Raw genomic sequence first — 24,419 nt, 5'->3', positions numbered from 1 at the left:
AGGCCGAGTCGGCTTTTAGTCACAGCGATGGTGTTGGGCCTCTATTTGGACAGGTCACTGTCCTCCCTGGACCTACTTTCCTGTTTCTGTGACCTGATTTTATTTTTATGGCTGTGGTTTTTATTATAAGCCACCTTGTTAGAAAGTGTTGGTCAAAGCATAAATTGATCTCCAAGATTCTGAACTCTTTCTTGAATTCTCTTCCTGGCCAAGACCTCCTGATCTTTCCCATAACTTCCCTTACACGGAATTGGATATTCATTTTTATGCCCTTTGAATTCTCAATCTCTGCCAATAGTCCCTGTCCATCACTCACCTTCATTTATAACCTTTCAGTCTGAACTCTGTGTTCAGCTGTCATACCATGAGTTGGCCACCAACCCTAAACACTAGCTACCGGGTATTTATTACATATTATGCGTCAGGCATTATGTTAACTTATTGACAATGAGGGGCAGGGGATGAGGGGTGTTTGCAAAGTGTGGTTCTCCAGAACAGAAGCATCCGAAACTTGTTAGAAAGTCAAATTTCTGAGGCCAATACAAGACCTAGTAAATCAGTAATTCTAGGGATGGGACCCAGCAATCTGTTTTGACAAATCTTCTAGGTCTGTGGTCGGCAAACTGCGGCTCACGAGCCACACGCGGCTCTTTGGCTCCTTGAGTGTGGCTCTTCCACAAAAATACCACGTGCGGGCGCACATGTACAGTGTGATTGAAACTTCGTGGCCCATGCGCAGAAGTCGGTTTTCGGCCTGGGCGAGTCTATTTTGAAGAAGTACTGTTGATATTTGGCTGTGTTGACTAATGAGTTTGCCGACCACTGTCGGTGATTCTGATGATGGCTCTACTTTGAGAACCCCTGCTTTACCAATATTTCTTATTTTAACATAAAAACCTAAGCTCAGAGAGCAAATAGTCTTATCCCAGTTTTACAGATGAGGAAACTAAGACTCCAAGAGGTTAAATCAATTGTGTAAGATCTCATAAATTATGAAGGATAGCATGGCAAACCAACTGCTGTTCTGAAAGATTTTTTTAAAAATATTTTAACATCTTTTTAATTTTTAAAAACTTTAAAAATTACCTAGGAGACCCATTTTCCCAGAGATGCAGGGGCAAGACAATGCGAGCCTTTCTCACTTCCTGCCACTCCACTTTAGAATCTCAGTACATTTCCTTGTTTCTACTCCTTTGTTCTTGCTTTTCTCAGTGACCCTTTTCTCTGCTCAGATTGATTACTTACAATCTTGGCCCACTAGTTCTGTTTCTCTTTTCAGATATTGCTCAATCAATCCTCCCCTTCTCACCTGGAGCTTCTCTCCTACGCTTTTGGCCCCTGAACTCTATCAATAAAGTATGTTTGGACTTTCTTTCCCTTTACTAAAGAGGAACAGCCTTCCTCAACTCTGCTACCAGCTCTCTACCCCCAATCTTCCTTTTCTTCTTCAGTTCACTGTCTAATTTATTTAAAGAATAATCTGACATTCTTTGGTAAGTTCCTTTGCCACTCATAATAGTGATATATGTCTAGTGCAGCAGTTCTCTTGAATGTAATGTTAAATTTTCAGCCAAATCTTTCTCCAAAACCAAACCAAAAGCTTTCCCAATGTATATTAATATTTCCCTTTTACTCTTTGTCCCGTCTTTCACCAGTGTTCATCTCTGTAACAAACATTTCCTGACGTGGTTTCCATAGCATTGAAATAACAGGACCCACTTAGCCATCTCTTGCCATCTTTGTGGTTATGCTTTGGTGTCTCTCCTTCTTCTAAAATTATTAATTTCATTCAGTGAACATTTTTAGAGCCTACTATGTGCACAACACAAAGTTAGATGTTGGGGCTACAACAGTGAACACAATACATACATTCCCATCCTCTCAGACATACCCTACAGGTTAGTGCAAAAAAATATAAGTGAGAAAATAGTATGTTATCTCACTTCAGCCTCACTAGTTTGTGCAGAAGATGTTATTATTCATATTTTATAGATGATGATACTGAAGGACCAGGGAGGTTACATAGCTCTCAGCTTTTGTCCAAAGCACTTTGTATTTCTTTCTCTGTTCTGCTTCACTAACCTCATGTCCTCCCAACCATTCAACTTCCTATACATGCCCAGGATTCTCAAACACAAGAGCAAACACAAGTTCTCACCCAGAACCCATTTCCTCAAAGCAACATCCCTACCTGAACATCTCCCTTAAACCTCTGACTAAAAACGTCCAAAGAAAACTCATTATCTGATAGCCTTTCCCAAATAAACATAAAAATAAAACCAACCAACTGTAAATTCTTGACTTCTCAATTCTTAATGGTGTCAACGTTTTTTTAGTCCTCCAGGCACAAAATCTTGGAGATATGCTGAACAAATCCCTCTCCTCCACGTAATCCTTATGTACTGTTAATTATGTCTCAGCAATGTCTCCTTTTAAACATCTTTATATTTCATTTCCCACAACTATTAGTGTTCCCTCCTTTATGATCCCTTACATACAGTTTTCGCTGCCTCCTAAGTGTTATACCTGTATTACTTTATGGTTCTAGGTCACCCTATTAATTTCACGTCAGATCAGTTTCTTGCTAGATTTCTGATCATGGTGGTACCTTGTTGAAGCAAAGTATGAACTGCTAGAAGTTAAGGACAAATTATTCAGGACAGCATTCACATCCCCTGCCAGTGTTTCAAGCCATTCATTCCACTTTCTTCCATACTCTGTATCTTTTGGGCAAAAGCGTTCACTACTACCCGCACTTTTCTGCCCTCACTCTTTCACCTTAAATGTCCATCCTTTTCAACTCTGTCTGATGGAATCACATCACATTTGAAGGTTTATCCCAGATGATCCCCCTTCCGTGAAGCCTCTCCAGACCTCACTGCCTTTGAACTCTCAGTGGTAACATATTTGATGCTCTCTTCTGCCACCAGAGGCTGCCTAATATGGTGTCTGTTGGTATCTGGTCAAATTGCTCTTTCAAAGCAGGAGCTATACCAGATGCTGTTCACTTCCAGGCAAGGCCTTTGCCATGGTAAAAGCTTACTAGCAGTCGCTGAATTGAAACAGTGGGATGGGTGTTGAAGTCCAGATGAAAACATGCAAAGGGAGAATCAAATCAAGCGAACATAGTCATGTGAAGTGTAATACAACATATCTTTTGGTGCATTGGCTATATTTCCTTTTTATCTCTTTGTTCCTGGCATTTGCTTTTCTTGGTTTGCTTTACTTATTAGCCTGCTAAGCAATTTAACTACCTGATAATACACATTTAAACAGTGCTGCTACATCTCAACAAAAGTCAACAACAGGCTCACAGGAGGAATAGACTGCCCCTTAGAGGATGTTACGCAGTATTTTCTCTCTAAACAATGGTGTGTTTGTGAGACGGCCACTGTGGATTGTGTTTTAGAACTTCCCTCAAGAACATACACAGTGGCAAATTGTCAGTATCTCGCTACATTTTCATCAACAGTAATAATGACAATAATGATAGCCTTGTATCTACAGGGTATTTTATCCTTTTGCCCCGTGTTTATGTTTATAATTTATGTGCCCCCATAGCATCCTAAAACCCCATGAAAAACAGTGCATTAGCAACTTATTTCAGATCATCTTACCAATACTAAGTGGCTTAGCTGATAATTAGAAAGCAGCTTTATTTTGTTTGTTTGTTTGCAATTCAAAATATGGTCCTTGGATCAGTGGCATCTGCCACACTATTAGGAACAGAGAATCTCGGGCCCCTATTGGATCAGAATCTGAACTTCAACAAGATCCCTAGGTGATTTCCTGTGCCTAGTAAAGTGTGGAAAACACTCCTCTAAGTCCTGGAATGGGTCAACAGAAGGCATCTGTTTCATTCTCAAGGGAGAGGGTACTATATTGAGTATGAGTGTGTGTTTGTGTTTGTGTTTGAGGGAGGGAAGGAGAGAGGGAAGGAGAGAATGAGAGAATGAATCAGGTGAGGAAAGAAAAATCTCAGTGGGACCTGGGCCCCTCGCGAGAGGTTTTGTGGAGGCAGAACTTCCCTGCATTTGCAGTAGCGTCACCCCATCACTTTCTATCTGTTCATGGAGGTATTGAAGTTAACTGTTGTTTTACATAGATGGGGGCCGTTTTTCAGGTAATTGTACCCAAACAAGGAGGTAAAGGAACTAAAAGCACAAAAGGAAAACCCCTTTCCCGAGCCTGTGGAGGCAGCTCACTGGAGCTCATTTTCTAATGCAATTCTCCTCCCGCGTGTTCCCTGAACACCCAGGATCCACTCCCTCCAGGAAAGCTAGTTCCTCGCCCCTTGATTTCTTTCTTCCTTTTCAGCTCTCTCCCCCTCTCCGGGCTCCCCCCGGCCCGGCCCCCCTCCCTCCCTCGGGGCTGGCACCTCTCCCCAGCCGGGTGTACCTGAGGCTGGCGTGGCTCGGACCTTGCAGAGCACAGCACCAGGGCTCGGCTCGGAAGAGGCAGAGGCGCACTGACTGCCAACTCCTGCCAGCGCCCGCCGAGGGACGGGGTGCGCGGCGCTTCAGGGACGGGGCTGGGCGGCCACCGCTCACGCCTCCCCCGCGATCACAGCCGCGGAAGCTGCGGGCGGTCAGCCCTGTGCCCCCAGGGACAGCCAGCCCGGGCTGCAGCTCCGCCCGGATGCCAGGGCCAGGGCGCCAGGCTGCAGCCGGCAGGAGGATGAAGGGCTCGGTGGGAGGAAGGAGAGCGAAAGCTCAGCCCAGCCAAGGTAAGTTGAGCGCAAAATTGGTGTCTAGGCTCGGGCTCCCGCGGAGTTGGTTGGGGTGGGGAGGACCGCTCTGGGGTGGCGCCCCTGCGGGATGGGAGGCGCGCGTGGAGTGGGCATTTCTATCTTCCAGAACCAGGATCACCCCCTACCCCTCCATTTCCGTACCCCGCACAGTCCCGCACCCCTGCCGCTCCTTGCCAACCAGAGATGTGAGGTTGCTGCTGCCCGAGTGCAGGTGCAGAGCTGGCGGGTCTTTCTCCGGATGCCACGCGCTGCAGGGGACCCGGGGCAGCGAAGGCAGCAGCTGGGGCCACGGGGTCAGCCTGGCTCCGGCTGGAGTGGAGGGCTGGGCCACCGAGGACGGACGCCCCGCTGCCCGCCTCCTATTGGGTGTGTGCGGGGTGCGCTCCCTCCTCGGGAAGCCTGGCGAAGTTGTTGGGATAAGAAAGCACAGCGGGCTAGCTCTGATTCCCTTCGCATTTTCTTCCTTCTTTCTTCCTCTTTTATTACGTTTACTTATTTTTTTTCATCTGGATGCACACAATTTGAGGGCAGTGTGAGAAGCTATAGAGATAGAGGAAGACACGCTATAGAAATCACTCTGACCTTTAGGGTGGGGTTGGGAGGCCAAGGGTAAAACAGTGCCCTGAATCCCATCGCCCTCCAGGGCCTGAGACCCAGTGAGAGCAGAGGGAGCACAGGGTCTGTGTACCTTGTGACCACTTGCATTTTGGAGGAAGTTTTATGGTGGGTGCGAATTGGGGTCAGAGGAAACCCACTACCCCTCATATGGCGTCACCCTTTGTGAAATGCCCAGTTCTGTATTTGTGCCCCCATACAATTCAGACTTAACAGCCTCAGGCGTTTCTGGTGGCTGTGTTTATGTCTGCTTTAGCCTGAGCTGCGGCTAAAATATTGAGTGATGCGATGTTTGAGTGTCTCCAAATTCTGGAAGCTTGAACTGACTGGGAAGATGACCCTACATTCTGTAGGTGTAACTAAGAACCCATGGGCTAAGGCTTTTCTATGAGATTCCTGTGGTGCTTCTGGGGATGGGATGGGGAAGATTTTCCTCTCTTCTCTTGAGGCTGTTGGCTAGTTAATCTGCTAAAAGGGTCTTTCACCTTCTACTCAGTTGTGGTTCACCGTGTTCCCTGAAGTCGCCTGGAAAGGGGTATCTCCCTCTGGGTTTCAGGCCACCCTTGCCCTGGACTGAGTGATTCAGTCACTTTATTCTGGTCTCTCTCAGCATGAAAGGCAACTATGGGTCATTTCAAATTATGTAGATTGATGCAGCACGGCGTGTCTGGGGTTTGCTGCAATTTCTTCCTCTTTCCTTCCAGATGTTTCTCTGAAAATTAGCTGGAGCACTCTATTCATGGAGCTGACATATAGACTGGGGGAATAGGCAAGCATCTGGAGTTAATGTGTTATCATGGATTTAAGTAAATGAAGTGTTAGGGGCACTCTAAGTTAGGAGAAAGGGACCTAGGCCAAACGTTAGGACTTCTGGACCATTTTTGCTCTAGTACAAAGTGGCTGAAGGACTTGGGGGGGTCATTAATAATAATTATAATATTAATAATTAGTATTATTATTATACTAACATCTAACATTTGTTTTCCATTCACTGCACATCATTCAAAATGCTAAGGGCATTACAGGCCCTGAAAATGCATAACAATACCAAGAAGACAACCTTACCATCTCCATTTTGTGGATAAGGAAAAGGGAGCCCTAGAGATACTAAATTTGGAGAAATTCCAGAGTTAGTATCTTAGAAACCAAGATTACTGGACTCCAAAGTCAGTTTCATAACCACTACACAACCTCTTTGAGCCCTATTTGAAAAGTGGAAGGATGACCTTCCTTAGTTCTACATTTATACATAGATTGAAGAAACTAAGTCTTATAAAAAATTAGTACAGTGATGATAATGTCATAGACTGATTCATCCACAATTATTTCAAATGTTTAATTGAACAGAAATATAGAACGTGAGACTCAAATTAAAATAAAAATTGTGTGGCATTTATGTAATTCGGCTTGCTGGCTCTAGAGAAGGCTAAATGGTGAGGTCTTGGTGTTACCCTTGACAATGTTCCTTCCTTGAGCCTCCTTATTGTAAATCAATAGTACTGTATTATAGCTATCTCATAACAGTGTGTGATTTATGGCATCAAACATACCTGGTGCATCACTTTTGTATGATCCTGTAGAGTTATTCTGAGATCTACCTGGACACTCATATTTCAGCCAGCTTATAATTAATGCTAAGATTCTAAAGAGATGTTGGATTTCTATTTCTATTAAGAGATACTAACAGCTTGTTTTAAAATATCATTTTTATTTTCAACAGTATTTTCAAAACAATTACACCCCCTGCTGTGATTTGCTATTTACTAGGTGCATCAGAAGTTCAGTAATAAAAAAATGTTTGCAATGCAACAAAATGTAGGGTTTCATCTATAATAACAACCCCAGCCAAAAGATTCTTGTCTAATTTAGGGCGTATTTTATTTGAAATTTAATTAAGATGTTTCATATCCAAGTGCATGTGGGTAGCTGAGTGCACATCTTCCATTATTTTCTTGTAATCTCCAACTTTATAAATCCATTACTCATGATCTCTCCAGATAAGTTATATTAGTGCCTTTCTAAATATTTTGAGGCTGTTAAAAAAGAATGGCAAATATATGCATTTGTCATATTCCTTCACAAGCTGTAATTATACCTGTTTTGGGAATAGTGATATACTTGAAGTCACAGATCTGATTTACCTGCACATGAATGAAATTATCAAATAAAAACATATAAATCCATTCAGACACTAATGATATTAATATCCAAGATGTGGGAGTAACTTTCGGAATATAGAAATACTTTGAGAAGTTAAAGATATTTTACTATGTTTCATTGCAATTGCATGCTATCTTATTATTTTCAAATAAAACTGTATTTCTCTGTCCCATTAAACTAATACGTTGCCATGATTTCTCTTTTGTTTTAAGGTTAAATTGGTTTTTTTCTAGTAGTGAAGTAAAAATTTTGTTTCTTCTCTTAACATAGTTGAAGTCTTTAAAAAAGCGCATTTTGCCTGCCTACCAGAAATAAATTTCTGAATATGTAAAGGTTTTATCAAAAGTGTAAAAATGGCATAGTAATGACTTTCTAAGAGGTTGTGTTTATTTTTTGGAAGTAGATAATTAAGTTGTTGTAGCAGCTAACATTTAATATTAGTAGCAAAGTATTAAACTATTTATAAGCTTCGATTTTTGAAAAGTGGGAGTCTTGTAATGGGTTACATTATAATCACATGAACATATTTTCTACTGTGTTTCAGAAAATTTCTAAATTCCGCTTGCACAATGGGACTGATACTTTATTAGATATTACTTGGTGATTTGAACAGCCAGATCATTGAAAAGCAATTTAAACTGGATATCTGAGTCACATTTATACATAGATTGAAGAAACTAATATTGGGGAAGGATTTTTAATTTTGAATGTTTCAAGAGTTTTTACTCTCAAGGTAGGTAGCATGTCTTATTTTTTTCCAAAGTGAAGTTTGAATAAATTAAAGCCTGTAGGTTGAAAATCAAGCAAGCACTTAAATAGCCTCTTAGGAAACCTAGATCAGCTCAAATAGAACACATGCCTGAAATTCATCAGTGAAATTAATCTTTTGAACAAGTAGATAATGCATTACAGGTCATTTTAAAAATTCTACTACATTTAAAATGTCTTAATTTATATATTCTAAGTCCTGATAAAATTAGCAATAACTCCTCTTTCTGGGATACCCCAACCTTAACTTTATCTTTTAATCACAAAGAGAGAGACGTTTAGGGATAACCAGGGGCAGAGATGACTCAACTTCCTTCACAAAGTCTTTGCCTTGTCGTTCATGTGATTTTAATCACACCCAGATAATTCTTTACCACTTTTAGTATTTTTTCTAGATTAAGGATGGGATTCAAAGAAACCTAGCCAATTGATGAACCTGTAGAAAATACTTAGAATACAGTTCTAGTTTGGGATAGGGGCCTCTAGACCATTTAATGACTTTATTAAACGGCCTATAGTGTCATCCAACCATATCTTTAAATTTTGCCTATTTGGAACACAAAACAGTTCTCCATGATCTGTTTGTGGAATTATACCTACCCAAATTAGCAAGCATGTGGTACTCCTAAAAAGGTCTTTTAAGTGAGAAGTTTGCAGTAGAGTTCATATTTCCCTTCTATGTAGTTATGTAGCCCATATTCCAGCAAACAGTATTGATCTTGACATATATTAATGACGTATATGTCTCCATGAGAAGAAAAACTATTATTACAGTGCAGAGTTAGATAGTTCCCTTTGAAGATTTTCCTAAGGGTTTTTCATAATATGGGGTCAAATGTTCTCTGTTTATTTTTTTTTTTCGCGTGTGTGATCTTGACATGTGTTTTGTTTCTATATCTAAGTAATTATTTGTTGCTATTATAATATATTATTAAAATTATTAGAGATTTTTCTTTAACAGTGTCTCATATACCCTCAAATAAAATGAAATAAAAATTAATAAAATGTTGCTGTAATATCTTTAGTTTTACGTAAACACATGAAACTCCAGAAGGCATCCTATAAAAATCTAGATTTTTAAACTGCATTGGTTGAGAACAACTTCTAGAAGTTAGTCTCAGTGTACTAAAACTATCCTGATCACCTAGAATTGAAAGAATAAAGGTTGTAGTTACTGGCTTGAGTTCTCAGGTGGCTACAATTTTACATTAAAATTTGACATTAAAGCAATAGAGATGAATAGTCACTTAACATGATGTAGTGTTTAAGAGTGTGAACTAAAGAACTAGAATGCTTGGGTTTGAATTCTTGCTCTGTTCCTTATAAAGTATGAGGATTTAGAAAGCTTATTGTACATCTCTTCGCCTCAGTGTTCCCTTCCATAAAGTGGTGATAATAAATGACCTATCTCATAGGTTGATAGAAGACTTATGAAGATAACTAGTAGCCCTACGCACAAATCCGTGCATGAGTTGCTCGCTGCTGCTTGCCTTAGCTGGCTGCCCCGCCCACCGCCACTGGTAGCTCTCTGCTGCTTGTAGCTCACTGCCCCACCCTCCTGTAGCTCTCCACCGCTTGTAGATCAGTCGTGATGTTATAGCATCCCGGTTAATTTGCATATTTCTCTATTATCATATTAGATATGTATCTGTAAAGTGCCTCAAGTAGTGTCCCGGTACAAAGTGAATAGGCCATAGGTGTTAGCTATTTTTAATCATCATCATGTATTAGTTTCTCGTGACTACTGAGCCAAATTATCCCAAACTTGGTAGCTGAACAAAACAAATGTGTTCTGTCACAGTGCTGGAGATCAGCATCACTGGGCTAAAATCAAGGTATTAGCAAGGCTCTGCTCCCTCAGGAGATTCCAGGGAGAATCTGTACCTTGCCTCTGGCAGCTTTTGGTGGTTATGGGTGTTTTGTGGTTTGGGGGCACATCCCTCCCATCTCTACCTATGTCTTCCCAATGTCTTCTTTGTGAGTCTAATCTCCTTCTGCTTTTCTCTTATAAGGACCCTTGTGATTACAGTCAGGCCCTATCCTGATAATCTAGCATAATCTTCAACTTTAGGATCCTTAATTTGATCACAGCCTCCTTTTTCAAATAAGGTCATATTTACAGGTTCCAGGGATTAAGATCTGTGGTATTGGGGTTTGAGGGGGTAGGAGGGAGGCTATGAAAAATACTTTGCCTACCACAATCATCCTACTCTTTCCTTTTTGACTCTACTAGATGTATGAAATGATATAACCAATATAACTAAATTGTGAAAAAAGGAGGAAAGGACCAGAAATTTCATATTTTTTAAAGTACATTGTCTTATGTTCAAATTTTGACCATATTTTGGATCAGTGACTTCAGGACAATTAACTATTTTCTGTTCACTTTCCATGAACATAATGCAGTCATTAAATAGTTGAGAAGTGATTACTATATGCTTATAGAGTGATAATGCTAAGGTTATCAATGTTGTCAGAAAAAGTAAGGCCCTGGGTTCATAGAGTGTTTGTGTATAAATAAAAGTACTACTATAGTACTTTAATAGACAACTATTTCCTTTTAATGAGTAGTTTTGTTGAGTATAGTTGTCTTTTATGTTTAACCTCAAATTTTCAGGAGCAAAGAATTGCTATTCAATTAACTTTAGAGATAAAGAATTGAATCAGGTAATATACATATACACAGCTAGGATGAGACAATTTGTGAACTCTGTCCCTTCTGGTTATATTATTTAGGCCTTGAAAGAAAGTAAAGATCCAGGAGCAAATTTAATAACATAAATAAAAATAAATTTTCAGAAAGATAAACCACGTAATATAATCTATTAATATAAAAGCCCAGCGACCCTTCCTGTGGAACAACCAGAATGACAGGTCGCTATGATGCTCACTAACCACCAGGGGGCAGACACTCAACACAGGATCTGCCCCCTGGTGGTCAGTGCGCTCCCACAGCGGGAGCGCCACTCAGCCAGAAGCCAGGCTCATGGCTGGCAAGAGCAGAGGTGGTGGTGGGAGCCTCTCCCATCTCTGAGGCAGCACTAAGGAGCGACAAGCCAAGCTGTAAGGAGCGAGCAGGTGGGGTGTTAGGAGCAAGGGGTCCTGGATTGCAAGAGGGTGCAGGATGGCTGAGGGTTTCACCCCTTGCCCTGCACGAATTTTGTGCATTGGGCCTCTAGTTAACTAGAAATATCAACTAATGAGATGTCTGGTTAATTGGACTTTGTGTTTGATAAGTTAAGAACCTTTCTTTGGAACTGTTGTTTTTTTTATTTAGTTTTTTGAATTTTTATGTACTCATTGATTTTTTCCTTTTCAAATTAAATTTATTGGGGTGACATTGGTTAATATAATCATATAGGTTTCAGGTGTGGATTTCTATGTTACAAGCTCTGTATATTGCACGATGTGCCCACCACCCAAAGTCAAATCTTCTCCCATCACCATATATTACACCCCCTCTATCCCCTGTCCCCTTCCCTCTGGCAACCACCACACTGCTGTTTGTTTTCATGAGTTTCAGTTTTACATTTCACGTATGAATGAAATCATATGGTTCTTAGCTTTTTCTCACTGACTTAATTCACTTAGCATAGTCTTCTCAAGGTCCATCCATGTTGTTGCAAATGGCAGTATTTCATCCCTTCTTATGGCTGAGTAGTATTCCATTGTGTATATGTACCACATCTTCTTTATCCAGTTCTCTCTTGCAGGACACTTTGGTTGTTTCCATGTCTTGTCCACTGTGAATAATGCTGCAATGAACATGGGGGTGCATATATCTTTATGAATGTGTGTTTTCTAGTTTTTCAGGTATATACCCAGGAGAGAAATTGCTGGGTCGCATGGTAGCTCTATTCTTAACTTTTTGAGGAATCACCAGACTGCTTTCAATAGTGGTTGTACCAGTCTATGTTCCCACCAGCAGTGAATGAGGGTTCCCTTTTTTCCACAACCTCTCCAATACTTGTTATTGCTTGTCTTGTTGATGATGGCTACTAACAGGTGTGAGACGGTATGTCATTGCAAATTTTAAAAATGTTTTCTCCCTTTGGATCATAAACTAGAATGTTTTCTCAATTTAAATGTTCAAAAGTTGAAGAGAAACTACTCAGAACTCTGAGGAAGTTGAACAAAGAATTCCTTTATTAAAAGATTGCCTTTAACAAGAGTAAAGTTCCCCTAATAAGGAATTTTTAGCATGTGTAAGAAATCTTGAGAAAAATTAAATAATATTCAGGATAGAAAAGATTGATGAAATTCACATTTCTATGTCCATTTGAAGCAAAACTATGTTGTTATTTTTTAGATCCTGTATGTAAAACATATAACCTGCAGATATGTTTTCATTGACTTTGGAGAGAGAGGAAAGGGAAGGAGAGAGAGAGAGAGAGAGAGAGAGAGAGAGAGAGAGAGAGAGAGAGAGAGAGAAACATTTGTAGGTTGCCTCCTGTTCGCAATCGGTGTGTGCCCTAACTGGGCCTAACTGGGAATCAAACCTGGGACCTTTCAGTGTATGGGAGGACACTCCAACTAACTAACCAACTGAGCCACACAACCAGGGCTAAAGCAAAACTGTTTTTATCATTTCCTCTTTCATGCACATAGTAAAATCTTAAATTGAAATAGTTTTTCACAGTATTTTGAAAAAATGACCTGTAACTTTTCATTTTGTTTCTTCCCACAAATTAGGTGGGCAGGTGTTACTATTAGCCTCATTTACAACTTTTTTTTTTTTTTTTTAAGATAAGGGAATAAAATTAAGGAAGGTCAAGTAATTTGCAAAACCAAGTAACCTTTAAGTGATAGCAGGTGGATCATGAAGTAACCTTGTCTGACTCCAAGCCTATTGCCCTTTCTTTCCATATCCACAGGAAAATAGCTTCTGTTACGTTTATCAGACATTGGAGTGATTTACCAGGGGGCAATGATAGTATATGAATGGAATGGAGATGAGAACAATCAATAAACGACAGTATTAAGGGAGCACTAATGAAACATTAATTTGAAAATTGCTCCAAAATGTACTTCTAATAGAGGCTTTATAACCATATTCAGATTTAATGGGAAGATAAACTAATTTTATGCAAATGCTTAAGTGACTTTCACAGTTATGCTATATACCTTACTATCGTCCTTAAGGAAAATTGTCAGGACCATTAATAAGTTTCTAAAATGATTAGATACTCCAAAAGGCCTCTTCCTATAAATTAATGCTGTCTATTACATTCCGATGATAGCAAATTGCTTCCTTTCCATGCCCAGGTTGAAAAGTTCCCAGTCTCGGCACTTCGGTGCTTTCCCCATTGTTGGCTTCCCGTTTGGTCTTGCCACATCAGAACAATGAGTCATCTTGTCCATTAGCTGAGTTTGGAAATTCTGTGCTATTCAATTTAATTTGCTTTCCCCTCATCCTTTTGCTTACTTAAACCTGACAACTTAACTGCTTTCCCAAATGTGTTTGTGATGCAACATCAACTAGTTTTTGTTTTGAGCAGCAAGAAGCTGCAGTGTGTGTGTTTTTCATCCTTACAAATCAAATGGAATATTTTAACAATCGACATTGTGTATTTCAGAATAATAAAAGGTTTAAGGTGATAATAGCTAGTGATCTCTAGAGGGGCAGCATAATCAAATAGTACTAGAAGCCTCTCAATTTTCATAACCCGAAGGAAACAGAAATGTGCCAACTGAATGATCAGCCTGATTATCAGCGTCTCATAGGAATGCACGCGTCTTCATTTTTATTTCAGGAATCTCCACTGAAGGAGAGCCAGAACACTAAAATCGAGGTGCTGTTTCTTTTTTTCTAACAGTTAAAGCAGGAGGCGAACAGAGGGGCACACAGAGAAACAGTGTAAGCCAACGCAGCGCCTCTCATGCTCCCTACAGCGAACTGGGCACACAAGAGCATTGGTATTTGTTCCACTTTTGAAAGAATTTTTAAGACTCCGTGTCACTGCTTTATCATTTAAAACAAACAGCAGTGAAAGTTGGAAGTTGGCTCTTACTGAAGGGTCAATAAATAGAGCCTAATCAAGGATGATAGCAATTACTGAAATTTGGTTGACTGTCCTATGTATAGAGAACATAGTGAAGTAGGCACCATGCAGTAGTTATTGTGTCTGGAACTGGAATTGTGCTACTGATTCCATGAATATGTCTGTGTAGTATATGGGAGTGTAATAATGTATGTCTACAAACTAAAGCAGTTTGGAAGTCACTGAGAGTTAAGTTTGAGGATGGCTTGGCATACTTCTGTGGAAAATCATAACAGTAGTTTGGTCTATAAACATAAAATTACCAGGCACACGTTTTAAAGAAAGAAATCATTGCTTTTAGTCTAGCAAAGGCTCACTAAGTTCTTGCTTTACTAGTTCCTGAAATTTTTCAGGAAATGAGAGAAGTTATAAGAGTTCAACTATGAATACTTTCCAAGATGACATTGGACATGTCACTAAAGAGGATCTTCTTAAAGCTAGTCTGATGGCTGTGACTTTGATAATCACAGGAATCTCAACCTCATCCTATCATGTTATTTGTAGCTCTTCTTTGTCCTACCATTCAAGTAAAAACGTGGCTCCACAATTTTGAAAACTTAACTCTACATTAAAACTGCCTTTTCATTCAACATTATGCTGCTTTTAATGCATATAGCTGATTCTGTCTTATAAACACTGTAAAAATGTTAATCATATGGCCAAGCAACATACATAATATGCTACATTTGTTTGCTTACATATAATTCATAACTAGTGTTTTTGTCAACGAAACACTTACTGGCTTTATAGGGTATCGTTTCCTATCATTTCTACTGGTATTCCTATTCTCATCTCAAACTGAGTTCATCATTTTGCCCCTAAATTCCACACCACTTCTTTCTTATAAACTCTTTCTTTCCATAACCAATGCTGTTTTAACTATTTCTATACATTTAAACAGCAGAAGCTTATCTTGACTTATGTTTTGCAATGATTGCGTTGTTATCATCAGACCTTTATAATTAGAGGGAACCTAAAAAAAGGCTCTGTAGATCATGATACTTCATTTTCAGATTTCACTATGGCTGAGACCAAAACTCAATTCCATTAATATACTCAACGTGGTAGAGCATCTGCAAATCCCAAGGAAGACTTAGCTACTTTTTTTTTTTGAAAAAATGCAAAAGCTTTCTGTTTTATTTTTTCTTATGTTAAAAGGCTGATACCAGCTCATGTTTAAGGAGGTATTGGATTCTACATGACCGAAAAATCTCTTGGAATTCACTATACACACACAGACATACACACACATATAGTATGTGTGTGTGTGTATATACATATACATGTACATGTACATATATATAACATATACATATATATGTATATGTATTTACACACACATGCATACACAGTAGGTCCTGGGGTTACGTGGGAGATCCATTCCTGTGGTGCAATATAATGCGATTTTCGCCGTAAGTTGGAACCCACCTACATAAGCACCTACGTCACTCACATGGAGCACATACACAGCAGTAATGAAGTGAAACAGTAAAAAAAATTTAAAAGAAAGACAACAATTGCTTACCTTTGCTGTAGTAAATAAATAATAAAAAACATAAAGCACATATGTACATACATTGAAATGACAGAACTTTTTTTCTTATAAATAAATGGGAGATGGCGACGTAACCACAAAACAACGTACGTGGAGTCTGACATAACCCGAGGGACTGTCTGTATATATATTTGAATCAATGCCAGTCTTCTTCTGGCATTACCAATGGTAATAGATTTAAAATGGTCACTGCTAGAAGTCATTTCACAATTACATTTTTATTTTGTCCCCAGTCATTAACTCAAAATCGTCCACTATAGTTTTAAATCTTTTGGTATAGGGAGGCAAGCGTTACCTCTTTGCTGGATGTCAGAAAGAGGTCATCTGCTTGCATACCCTGGGTTCCGGACCTGGATATGTAATCAGATGGCTTGTGGCATCATGATATTGAGTCACTAAATCATATAGATGATTCTCAGAACTGTGGAGATGAGTGTTTGCTTTTGCCACTTAAAATTTCAACTTCAACTGGATATCCATGCTTAATTCTTCTGGCATTCTTCTAACCCCCCGGTAACCTCCTTCCGTATAAAGGGCATTCTAAATTTTGTCGTGCATTTCAAGTTTTGTCCAATGCTTGCTCTTACTTTCAGAATATTATCTGGATTTGGCTTCTCAAATGAATAAGGACCACTAGACAGGCACATCTTCAAACATTTTTCCTCCGATTATAGTCGCAGCTTTATTTATAACCATCCTGATTCACATCTGTCTTTAGAGGACTGCTGTCCCAACTCCACTTACCTATTTTATGATCCTACTTCCTACTGGTTCTGCCTAAATATTTCATCAATTACTCATCCTCTCTCTGGAAACTTCTCTCTTCCCTTCCATCTGTTTTCCCCCAAGAACTGCAGTACTCTCTTTGCTATCTAGAATAACTTCCTTTAATCTGCTGTCCTAAATCTCTCCTTGGAATCATTGTCAATCTTTCTGAAAGGGCAGTCTCCAAACATTTCCTTCATTTTTTTTTTCATCTCAATTTGCCATATTTCTGAGACACTTGAATGATTGCACATGAACTTTATGTCAAATCCAAAGGTCTCTTTTCAATATCACTTCTTGAAAGTGCTAAAATATATCATGCTGTTGTCTGTCATTGTTATTCATTCAACAAATACTTACTGAGTGCCCAATGTAAATCCTGGAAATATGGCGAAGATTCAACATTTTCTTTCCATGAACTCAAAGTTAACTGGGGAAAAAGGAAATAAATATAATTTAAAATAGAATGTAAAAAAAGTGCTTTGTGTGATTAGATCTGTTTATAATATTTCTTATTTTCTTCTTTCCAATCATTTGGAAGGATGGCAAGTCTCCATTTCCGCTCCAACCTGAAGTAAGGTTATGACATGCTATTTATTGTGGCCAAGAAAACAGGGACGGAAGTGATGTGCCATTTTCTGGAAGAAGATTTTCGAAGCTGGTTTTGTTAGGATCCTTTTCCCCTGTGACAGAGACTAACTTTTCGATGGTGGAGACTTTGATAGCTTGTGACCCTGAGTAAAGTGAACTTGGACTAGAGAACCTGCTGACCTGAATGAACAGGCAGCATGAGCAAGAAGCAAGTCTTTGTTCCTTTAAGTCACTTAGACTTTTAGAGGTATGTTACTGTAGCAAAACCTAGCATATCTTGACTGACACAGTTCTAAAGGAAATATAAGTCAAGTAATTTAAATATGTAACTCTGGCCGAAACCGGTTTGGCTCAGTGGATAGAGCGTCGGCCTGTGAACTGAAGGGTCCCGGGTTCGATTCCGGTCAAGGGCATGTACCTGGGTTGCGGGCACATCCCCAGTGGGAGATGTGCAGGAGGCAGCTGATCGATGTTTCTCTCTCATCGATGTTTCTAACTATCCCTCTACCTTCCTCTCTGTAAAAAATCAATAAAATATATATATATATATATGTAACTCTGCACTTTGAAGAGTTTATATCCACACTTTCAAGCTTCCTACTGGACTTTTCAACCTGGATATTTCAAAGTCACCTTAAACTTACCATATTAAAAAATCTTAAAAATATGAAAGTAATTGCTAGGCAATAAGTGATTAGATTTGGCTGTCTTGTATGTAACTGATAAGTAGTAGGGGGTCTGTGAGAAAATCAGTTCACAACCAACTATATACATTTTTAAAAATATATTTTTATTCATTGTAGAGAAAGGAAGTGAGAAGGAGAAAAAGATAGAAACATCAATGATGAGTGAGAATCACTGATCGGCTGCCTCCTGCATGCCCTCTACTGGGGATTGAACCTGAGCTGGTGCCCTTACCAGGAATCAAACCGTGACCAGTTCATGGGTCAGTGCTTAACCATTGAGCAACACTGGCTGGGCTATATACATTTCTTAACATAGCTGTTATTATAATTCATGGCTACTCTGAAGTTTGTATTTTCTTCTCTACAAACTTCAAGAAACTTAAAAACATTTCAAGTTCACTTAAAGATTCGGTGATAATGATATACTTCGGTCTATTTTTCTTCCTATCTGAAAGCTTTATTGTGTTAAAACTGGAAAAGTACTATATAATTATGTGTATGAACTTCTTGAAAATCTCAATGATGGAATTTTCTTTTTATGTGCTAATGCTTATTCCTGCACTTCTCATATAATTAATATGCTCACAATAACATCGGTCCTATTATAACTTGCTATCTAATTTTCTACACATATTGAAGAGAGGGCATTGTCTGGATAGTAAATGTTTTGCTCACTTAATAGCAGTCTAATTTTGTTACCACTCTTACCTCTCATTCTTGCTATTTTATATCATCTTTTCCTCTCTTAAGTATTTCAGCAAAGAGTTATGTTGCAGTATGTTCCATTACATATAATTCAGGATAACTTTGCATGGACTAATCTCAGAAATGCCTCATTAGAATGGCCTTATCTTTGATATATGCTCATAGATGTAGTCTATTCTTCTCTATCTTTTAAAGAATTAAACCATAACAATTCTTTCTATCTATCTATCTATCTATCTATCTATCTATCTATCTATTATGTCATCTATCTAATATATCCGATTTTTATATTTACAACCATTTATTTGCACTTCCTTGAAATCTTAGCTAGAAGGATAATCAGTTGGGAAACATAATTCTACCATACGAGGCTTGCTAGAATCTCATTAAAACAGGAGTTTCTGTTGTCATGAGGAAAGGACACCACTTGTTTTTCTTTGCCCCTTGTCTCTTTACTACTCTTAGGCCTGCTGCCACACCTCTGAAAACCCTCTTTAAAACTTTTTTTTAAGAAATGAATGTGATACTAAAAGACAAATCACAAAAAGATAACATTCAAAACAACAGTCTAAAATTTTACCTTCCGTATTCATCAACATATATCTCCTGTGCAGTTTGCTGTCTCATGTGAGGGCCATTTTACAAGTGCTGGATAATAAAGCAAATCAGGGTATCTGTGATGTATGAAATGCAGATGCTTTGGTTATATAGCGTTTGCATGGTTTGGTGTCTCGATTTCCATCTCCAACTAATCTTCAGAACCCCAATTAATTGAATCTCAAGCTGCTGAGGTCTTGCAAAAGAATTGACAACATATATCTAAAGTTTTAAAAATACATATATCATTTGGTATAACAGACAAACATACAGGGATTTCTGCTAAAATTTAATGAAAATATCATATTACCTATGAAGACGTAATGATAATTTTTAGTTGCAACTTTTTTTGGCAAGATAATGGAGACTATATAAAGGACCTCAGAATATACTCCAGCAACATGATGGGATAAAAGAGGTAGAGAAATACATCTATTGACACTGAATTATCCTCACCAGGCTGTAAGTAAAAGGAATCACAATCACATTTCTATTGAATTTTACAATTATATGCGTATAATAAAGGGTATAGAGAGCCCTGTTCAGTAGAGCTTTCTGTGATGAGGGTAATGTTCTAACCCAGTGGTCGGCAAACTGCGGCTCGCGAGCCACATGCGGCTCTTTGGCCCCTTGAGTGTGGCTCTTCCACAAAATACCGGCTCTTCCACAAAATACTGACTTCTGCGCATGGGCCACGAAGTTTCAGTCGCACTGTATGTGCGCGCCCGCATGTGGTATTTTGTGGAAGAGCCGCATGTGGCTCGTGAGCTGCGGTTTGCCGACCACGGTCACCTGTTTTGTCCAGCATAGTAGCCACTGGTCACTCATGCCTACTGAGCATTTGAAATGTTAGTCTGACCAAACAGGATTTTTAATTTTGTTTATTTTAAATTAAATATCTACAATGCCATATTGGGTAGCATAGGTATAGAAGACTATTATATTCCCAGGAATTAATGGTGATTTATTTCTAGTAGGGAGTCATTGATTATAGGTTTTCCTTGTGGTTTTGTTCTCATTTACACGTTTAAATAAGATTTGTGATAAAAACAATAAAGGAAGCTTCATTTGAAGAAAACAGGCCTGATAGGTATTGTTGTATATCAAAACCATGGATCTAAGTAATTATTTAAGGTTTTAATATATAAACAAATTGTCCATTTCCTTCATATCAACATATTTATCATATTTAAAAAATAATTAAATATTTATAAAAGATTTTCCTGTGTCTCTTGAATTAAGTTTATGTTTTAAGAACGGAAAAGTATTTTAGTAATGGCAGCAATAATAGCCAACATTTATTAATCCATACTAAGTGCCAGGTACTCCTTTACCTGTACTATCTAATTTAACCTATAATGTATGTATTTGAAATGTCTAGTGACACTTTCTCTGATTTCCAGATGAAGAAATTGAGGCAGAGAGAATTTAAATAGGTTACCTAAGGTTACTGAGCTAAATAATAGGGGTGTGAGAAAAATAGGGGTTGGAGGGAGAGAATCTGGCTTTCAAACCTAAGCAAGACAAATGATTTATAATCAGCATAACTGTGTTTTTTACTCCCATGCAGTAGAGAGGGCGCTAGTGAGAAGCAGGTGGAGTATTAGATTTAAACAGGGTTATGTTCTGGACAAGAATATAAAACTGCCAGTTTATACTTCTTTTATTTTAATTTATTTTTTTATTTAAATTCTTTATTGTTTAGAGTATTACATATGTCTCCTTCTTCCCCAATTGACCTCTCCCCAGCTGCTTCCACTCCCCAGCACATGCCCTTACCCCCAACTGTCTGTGTCCATGGGTTATGCCTATATGTATGTGTACAAGTCCTTTGGTTAATCTCTTACCACGCCACCCCTCCCCTGCCTTCTCTCTGAGGTTGGACAGTCTGTCCAGTGTTACCTTGTCTCTGGATCTATTTTTGTTCATCAGTTTATGTTGTTCATTATATTCCACAAATGAGTGAGATCATGTGATATTTATCTTTCTCCAGCTGTCTTATTTCGCTTAGCATAATGCTCTCCAATTTCACCTATGCTGTTGCGAATGGTAAGAGTTCTTTCTTTTTTACAGCAGTATAGCGTTCCATTGTGTAGATGTACCACAGTTTTTAATCCACTCATCTGCTGATGGGCACTTAGGCTGTTTCCAAATCTTACCTATTGTAAATTGTGCTGCTATGAACATAGGGGTGCATCCTTCCTTTCTGATTGGTGTTTCTGGTTTCTTGTGATATATTCCTAGAAGTGGGATTACTGGGTCAAATGGGAGTTGCATTAATTTGTACTTCTTAATCCCTGGGATGTAAAGTATAGCATAGGAAATATAGTCCATAATATTGTAAGAGCTATGTATGGTGCCTGGTGGGTACTAGACTTATTGGGGGAAACACTTTGTAAGTTATATAAATGTCTAATGACTGTGCTGAATACCTGAACCTAATATAATATTGAACCAACTGTAATTGAAAAATACAAGAAAGGATTGAAAAACTACAAAAATAAGGTAATAACAACAACAAAAGAATATAAAACAAGGAAAAGGTAAAGGAGTTGAGAGTTGATGTGTTTGTGATCAGAATCATTGTCCTTGAAATTTATATTGGATGAGATGGAAAATGAGAGCAGAAAAAAGAGGAACTCTAAAATGTGGAAGGAGGGAGTACAAAATTATTTTAGTCCTGGTAGTGGAACTTGTGAGCTGGAAAGATAGGAGGTGGTGGTCAGAGTTGGATATCTTTTTTGCAGTTAAAATTAGGGTGTAATTATGACAGTGTGTGGCAGAAGTAGTATAGATGGTAAGAGCATTCTAGATTAAAGGAGTGAAAGAACAAGCCTTTGGAAGGGCTGTGTATGTGCATGAAGCCACCAGGAAGTGTGACAGAAGGAGTTTTGAAAAGAGTGATCGTGAGCCAAGAGCTGAAATCTTGGTGTGATTTGTGGACAACTGCAGCAAGGAAGGGGGCATAGCACTTCGTCCATTCACATATGACTCATTGCCATGTCTTGTTGCTGTTGTAACCCCAGGATTTGGCACATGAGAAGCAATTGTATCAGAGTGTTATGAGTCCCAGTTGGACATATTTCCTGCACCTGGGGAACTACCAAATAGTACAGAGACTGCAATAGTAAAACAGGGAACAGTGATTGCATCTTGTATGAAACTTACCGAGCCACTGACCTGGAAGAGAACCTGATGTGCTTGGGCATGGACATGGTCTAGAAGAAGTGGTGGAACTCAAAGAAGGAGAGCAGAGAGCACAGCCTGTTTCCACCATGGCATGGCACAGATGAGTCATCTTCTAGGGAGAGAGGGCCATCCACTGGATAAGGAGAGTCCACCAGCAAGACACTGACCGGGCTGATGGATTTAGGCAAGACCAGACCTCCAACACCAGGAAATTGCTTGAGGTTGTGGGCAAGGTTTGCAACAAATGCAACCGCCTTTGGTGCTGTTCTTACAGATGAAATCAGTACCAGGGGATCCTTAAGCTAACTGTCAGCTTCTTGGATTGTTAAACTAAGCAACAAACCATCACATGGAGAAGACAGCCACATCTTCATATTTAGCACATCCTTTCTCCCTCTACTTCCTTCCCATTTTCAGTAGAATAAGATGTTTTCTGGGAAAAATAAGTTGTTTTTTCAATGAGGCCCCCCCGTCCCTCCACATAGAACTTTAACCAAATAGAAGACTGATGTGTTAAACAGAGATGAATGACTCTTAATAATGGAAGAGGGCTCACCGATTATAGAATTAGACTGACATGTTTTTAGGAGAGCCTGTTACCTAATGAAAAAGAAAGATTCTATAGAAAATATGTGGTAGCAGTTTATAGAACTTGCACGCAACCCAATTTTTTACTGATAATACTTGCAAAGTAGATGAAAAACTCAGACTGCATTACAATTCAATATTGCATACTTATGACAGCTGCACAGAAATCTTTAGTGACAGGAAATTATAGAGGCTACATGGTGACTGTGTCCTCACTGGGTTGAGATGAAGGCACTCCTCAAAAAATGGGTGAGGCAATAAATATATTGCAGGAATAAAAAAAAAATCCAAAGAAGTCTTTTAGTTTGGAATCCAAGAATCTTAAGATAACTCTCCCTTCTGGGCTGTGAATTACACTTCTCACCTCAGAAAGTGCAAACCTCAGTCACACCATGCCACATAGATTGTGAAAATGGGGCTCTGCTAACCTCAGTGGATATAAACCAGTGATGGCGAACCTATGACACGCGTGTCAGAGGTGACACGCGTGTCAGAGGTGACACGCGAACTCATTTTTTTGGTTGACTTTTCTTTGTTAAATGGCATTTACATATATAAAATAAATATCAAAAATATAAATCTTTGTTTTACTATGGTTGCAAATATCAAAAAATTTCTATATGTGTCACGACACCAGAGTTAAGTTAGGGTTTTTCAAAATGCTGACACGCCGAGCTCAAAACATTCACCATTACTGATATAAACTCTATCGCAAACACTTCTCAGTACATAGGTGAACTCTGCTCATGTCTGTATTGGAATATGTTCATAAACTTATTTATTAGATGAAGAATGGAAGGAATAGATTTCAAGCAGGAAACTGGTAACAACTTGTCTTACTTTTTTCTTCCCCGGGTTTTATTTTAGATGTGCAAGGAAAGGTAAAGATCATAAACTCCCTTCTATTTAAAATCATTACAGACTTAGCCTTGAAGAAAGGAAGAAAGTCTGGGATTTCCATTGTGCTGTGGAGTTTTTTCTTGCTTGCTCCGTGGGAGGGTCCGTGGCTGGCTCAGATAAGGAAACATCCACGTATTCTTTTTATGTTGGCTACATGGAAAGCATGAGTCAATGACACAAAATATATAGAAAAGAAAGCCCCACTTACGGGTCACTGAGAAGAGCACACGCAATTCTTCCCTTTCTCTTCAAGTTGGCAGTATTTCCATTTCATATTTGGAGGGGAAATTAGCTTAAATCTCTCAAATCTCTGCTTACACTTAACCTGATTTTTGAATTGCCTTTTTTTCTTTTTTGTGTAGAGGGAAGCAATTTAAACCTTTAAAGTACAGATTCTGTGAATTCCACAATCATACCATTACTTGAAATCTATTTTGAAGGTACTAGTATAAGTTGATCTTAAATGTGCTTTGTGCTGGTGGGTATTTATTTAGAATTAAATTACCTCA

General features: G+C 38.9%; 1 protein-coding gene across 2 annotated transcripts in view; it reads left to right on the top strand.

Moving 5' to 3' along the window:
• Positions 1-4,469: 4,469 nt before the first annotated feature.
• ZNF385D (zinc finger protein 385D) overlaps positions 4,470-24,419 on the top strand; it is a 718,409-nt gene continuing 698,459 nt past the window's right edge. Inside the window, exon 1 of one of the 2 annotated variants that reach the window (XM_059664070.1) lies at positions 4,470-4,726. In XM_059664070.1, the coding sequence (XP_059520053.1) occupies positions 4,639-4,726 (88 nt within the window). In that variant the 5' untranslated portion in view covers positions 4,470-4,638. The remainder of the gene's footprint in view (positions 4,727-24,419) is intronic. The other variant, XM_059664069.1, reaches the window with a different exon arrangement.

The sequence above is a fragment of the Myotis daubentonii genome, chromosome 14 (assembly GCF_963259705.1).
Source record: "Myotis daubentonii chromosome 14, mMyoDau2.1, whole genome shotgun sequence".
Lineage (NCBI taxonomy): Eukaryota > Metazoa > Chordata > Mammalia > Chiroptera > Vespertilionidae > Myotis > Myotis daubentonii.
This window is presented reverse-complemented; position numbering and strand designations above follow the sequence as displayed.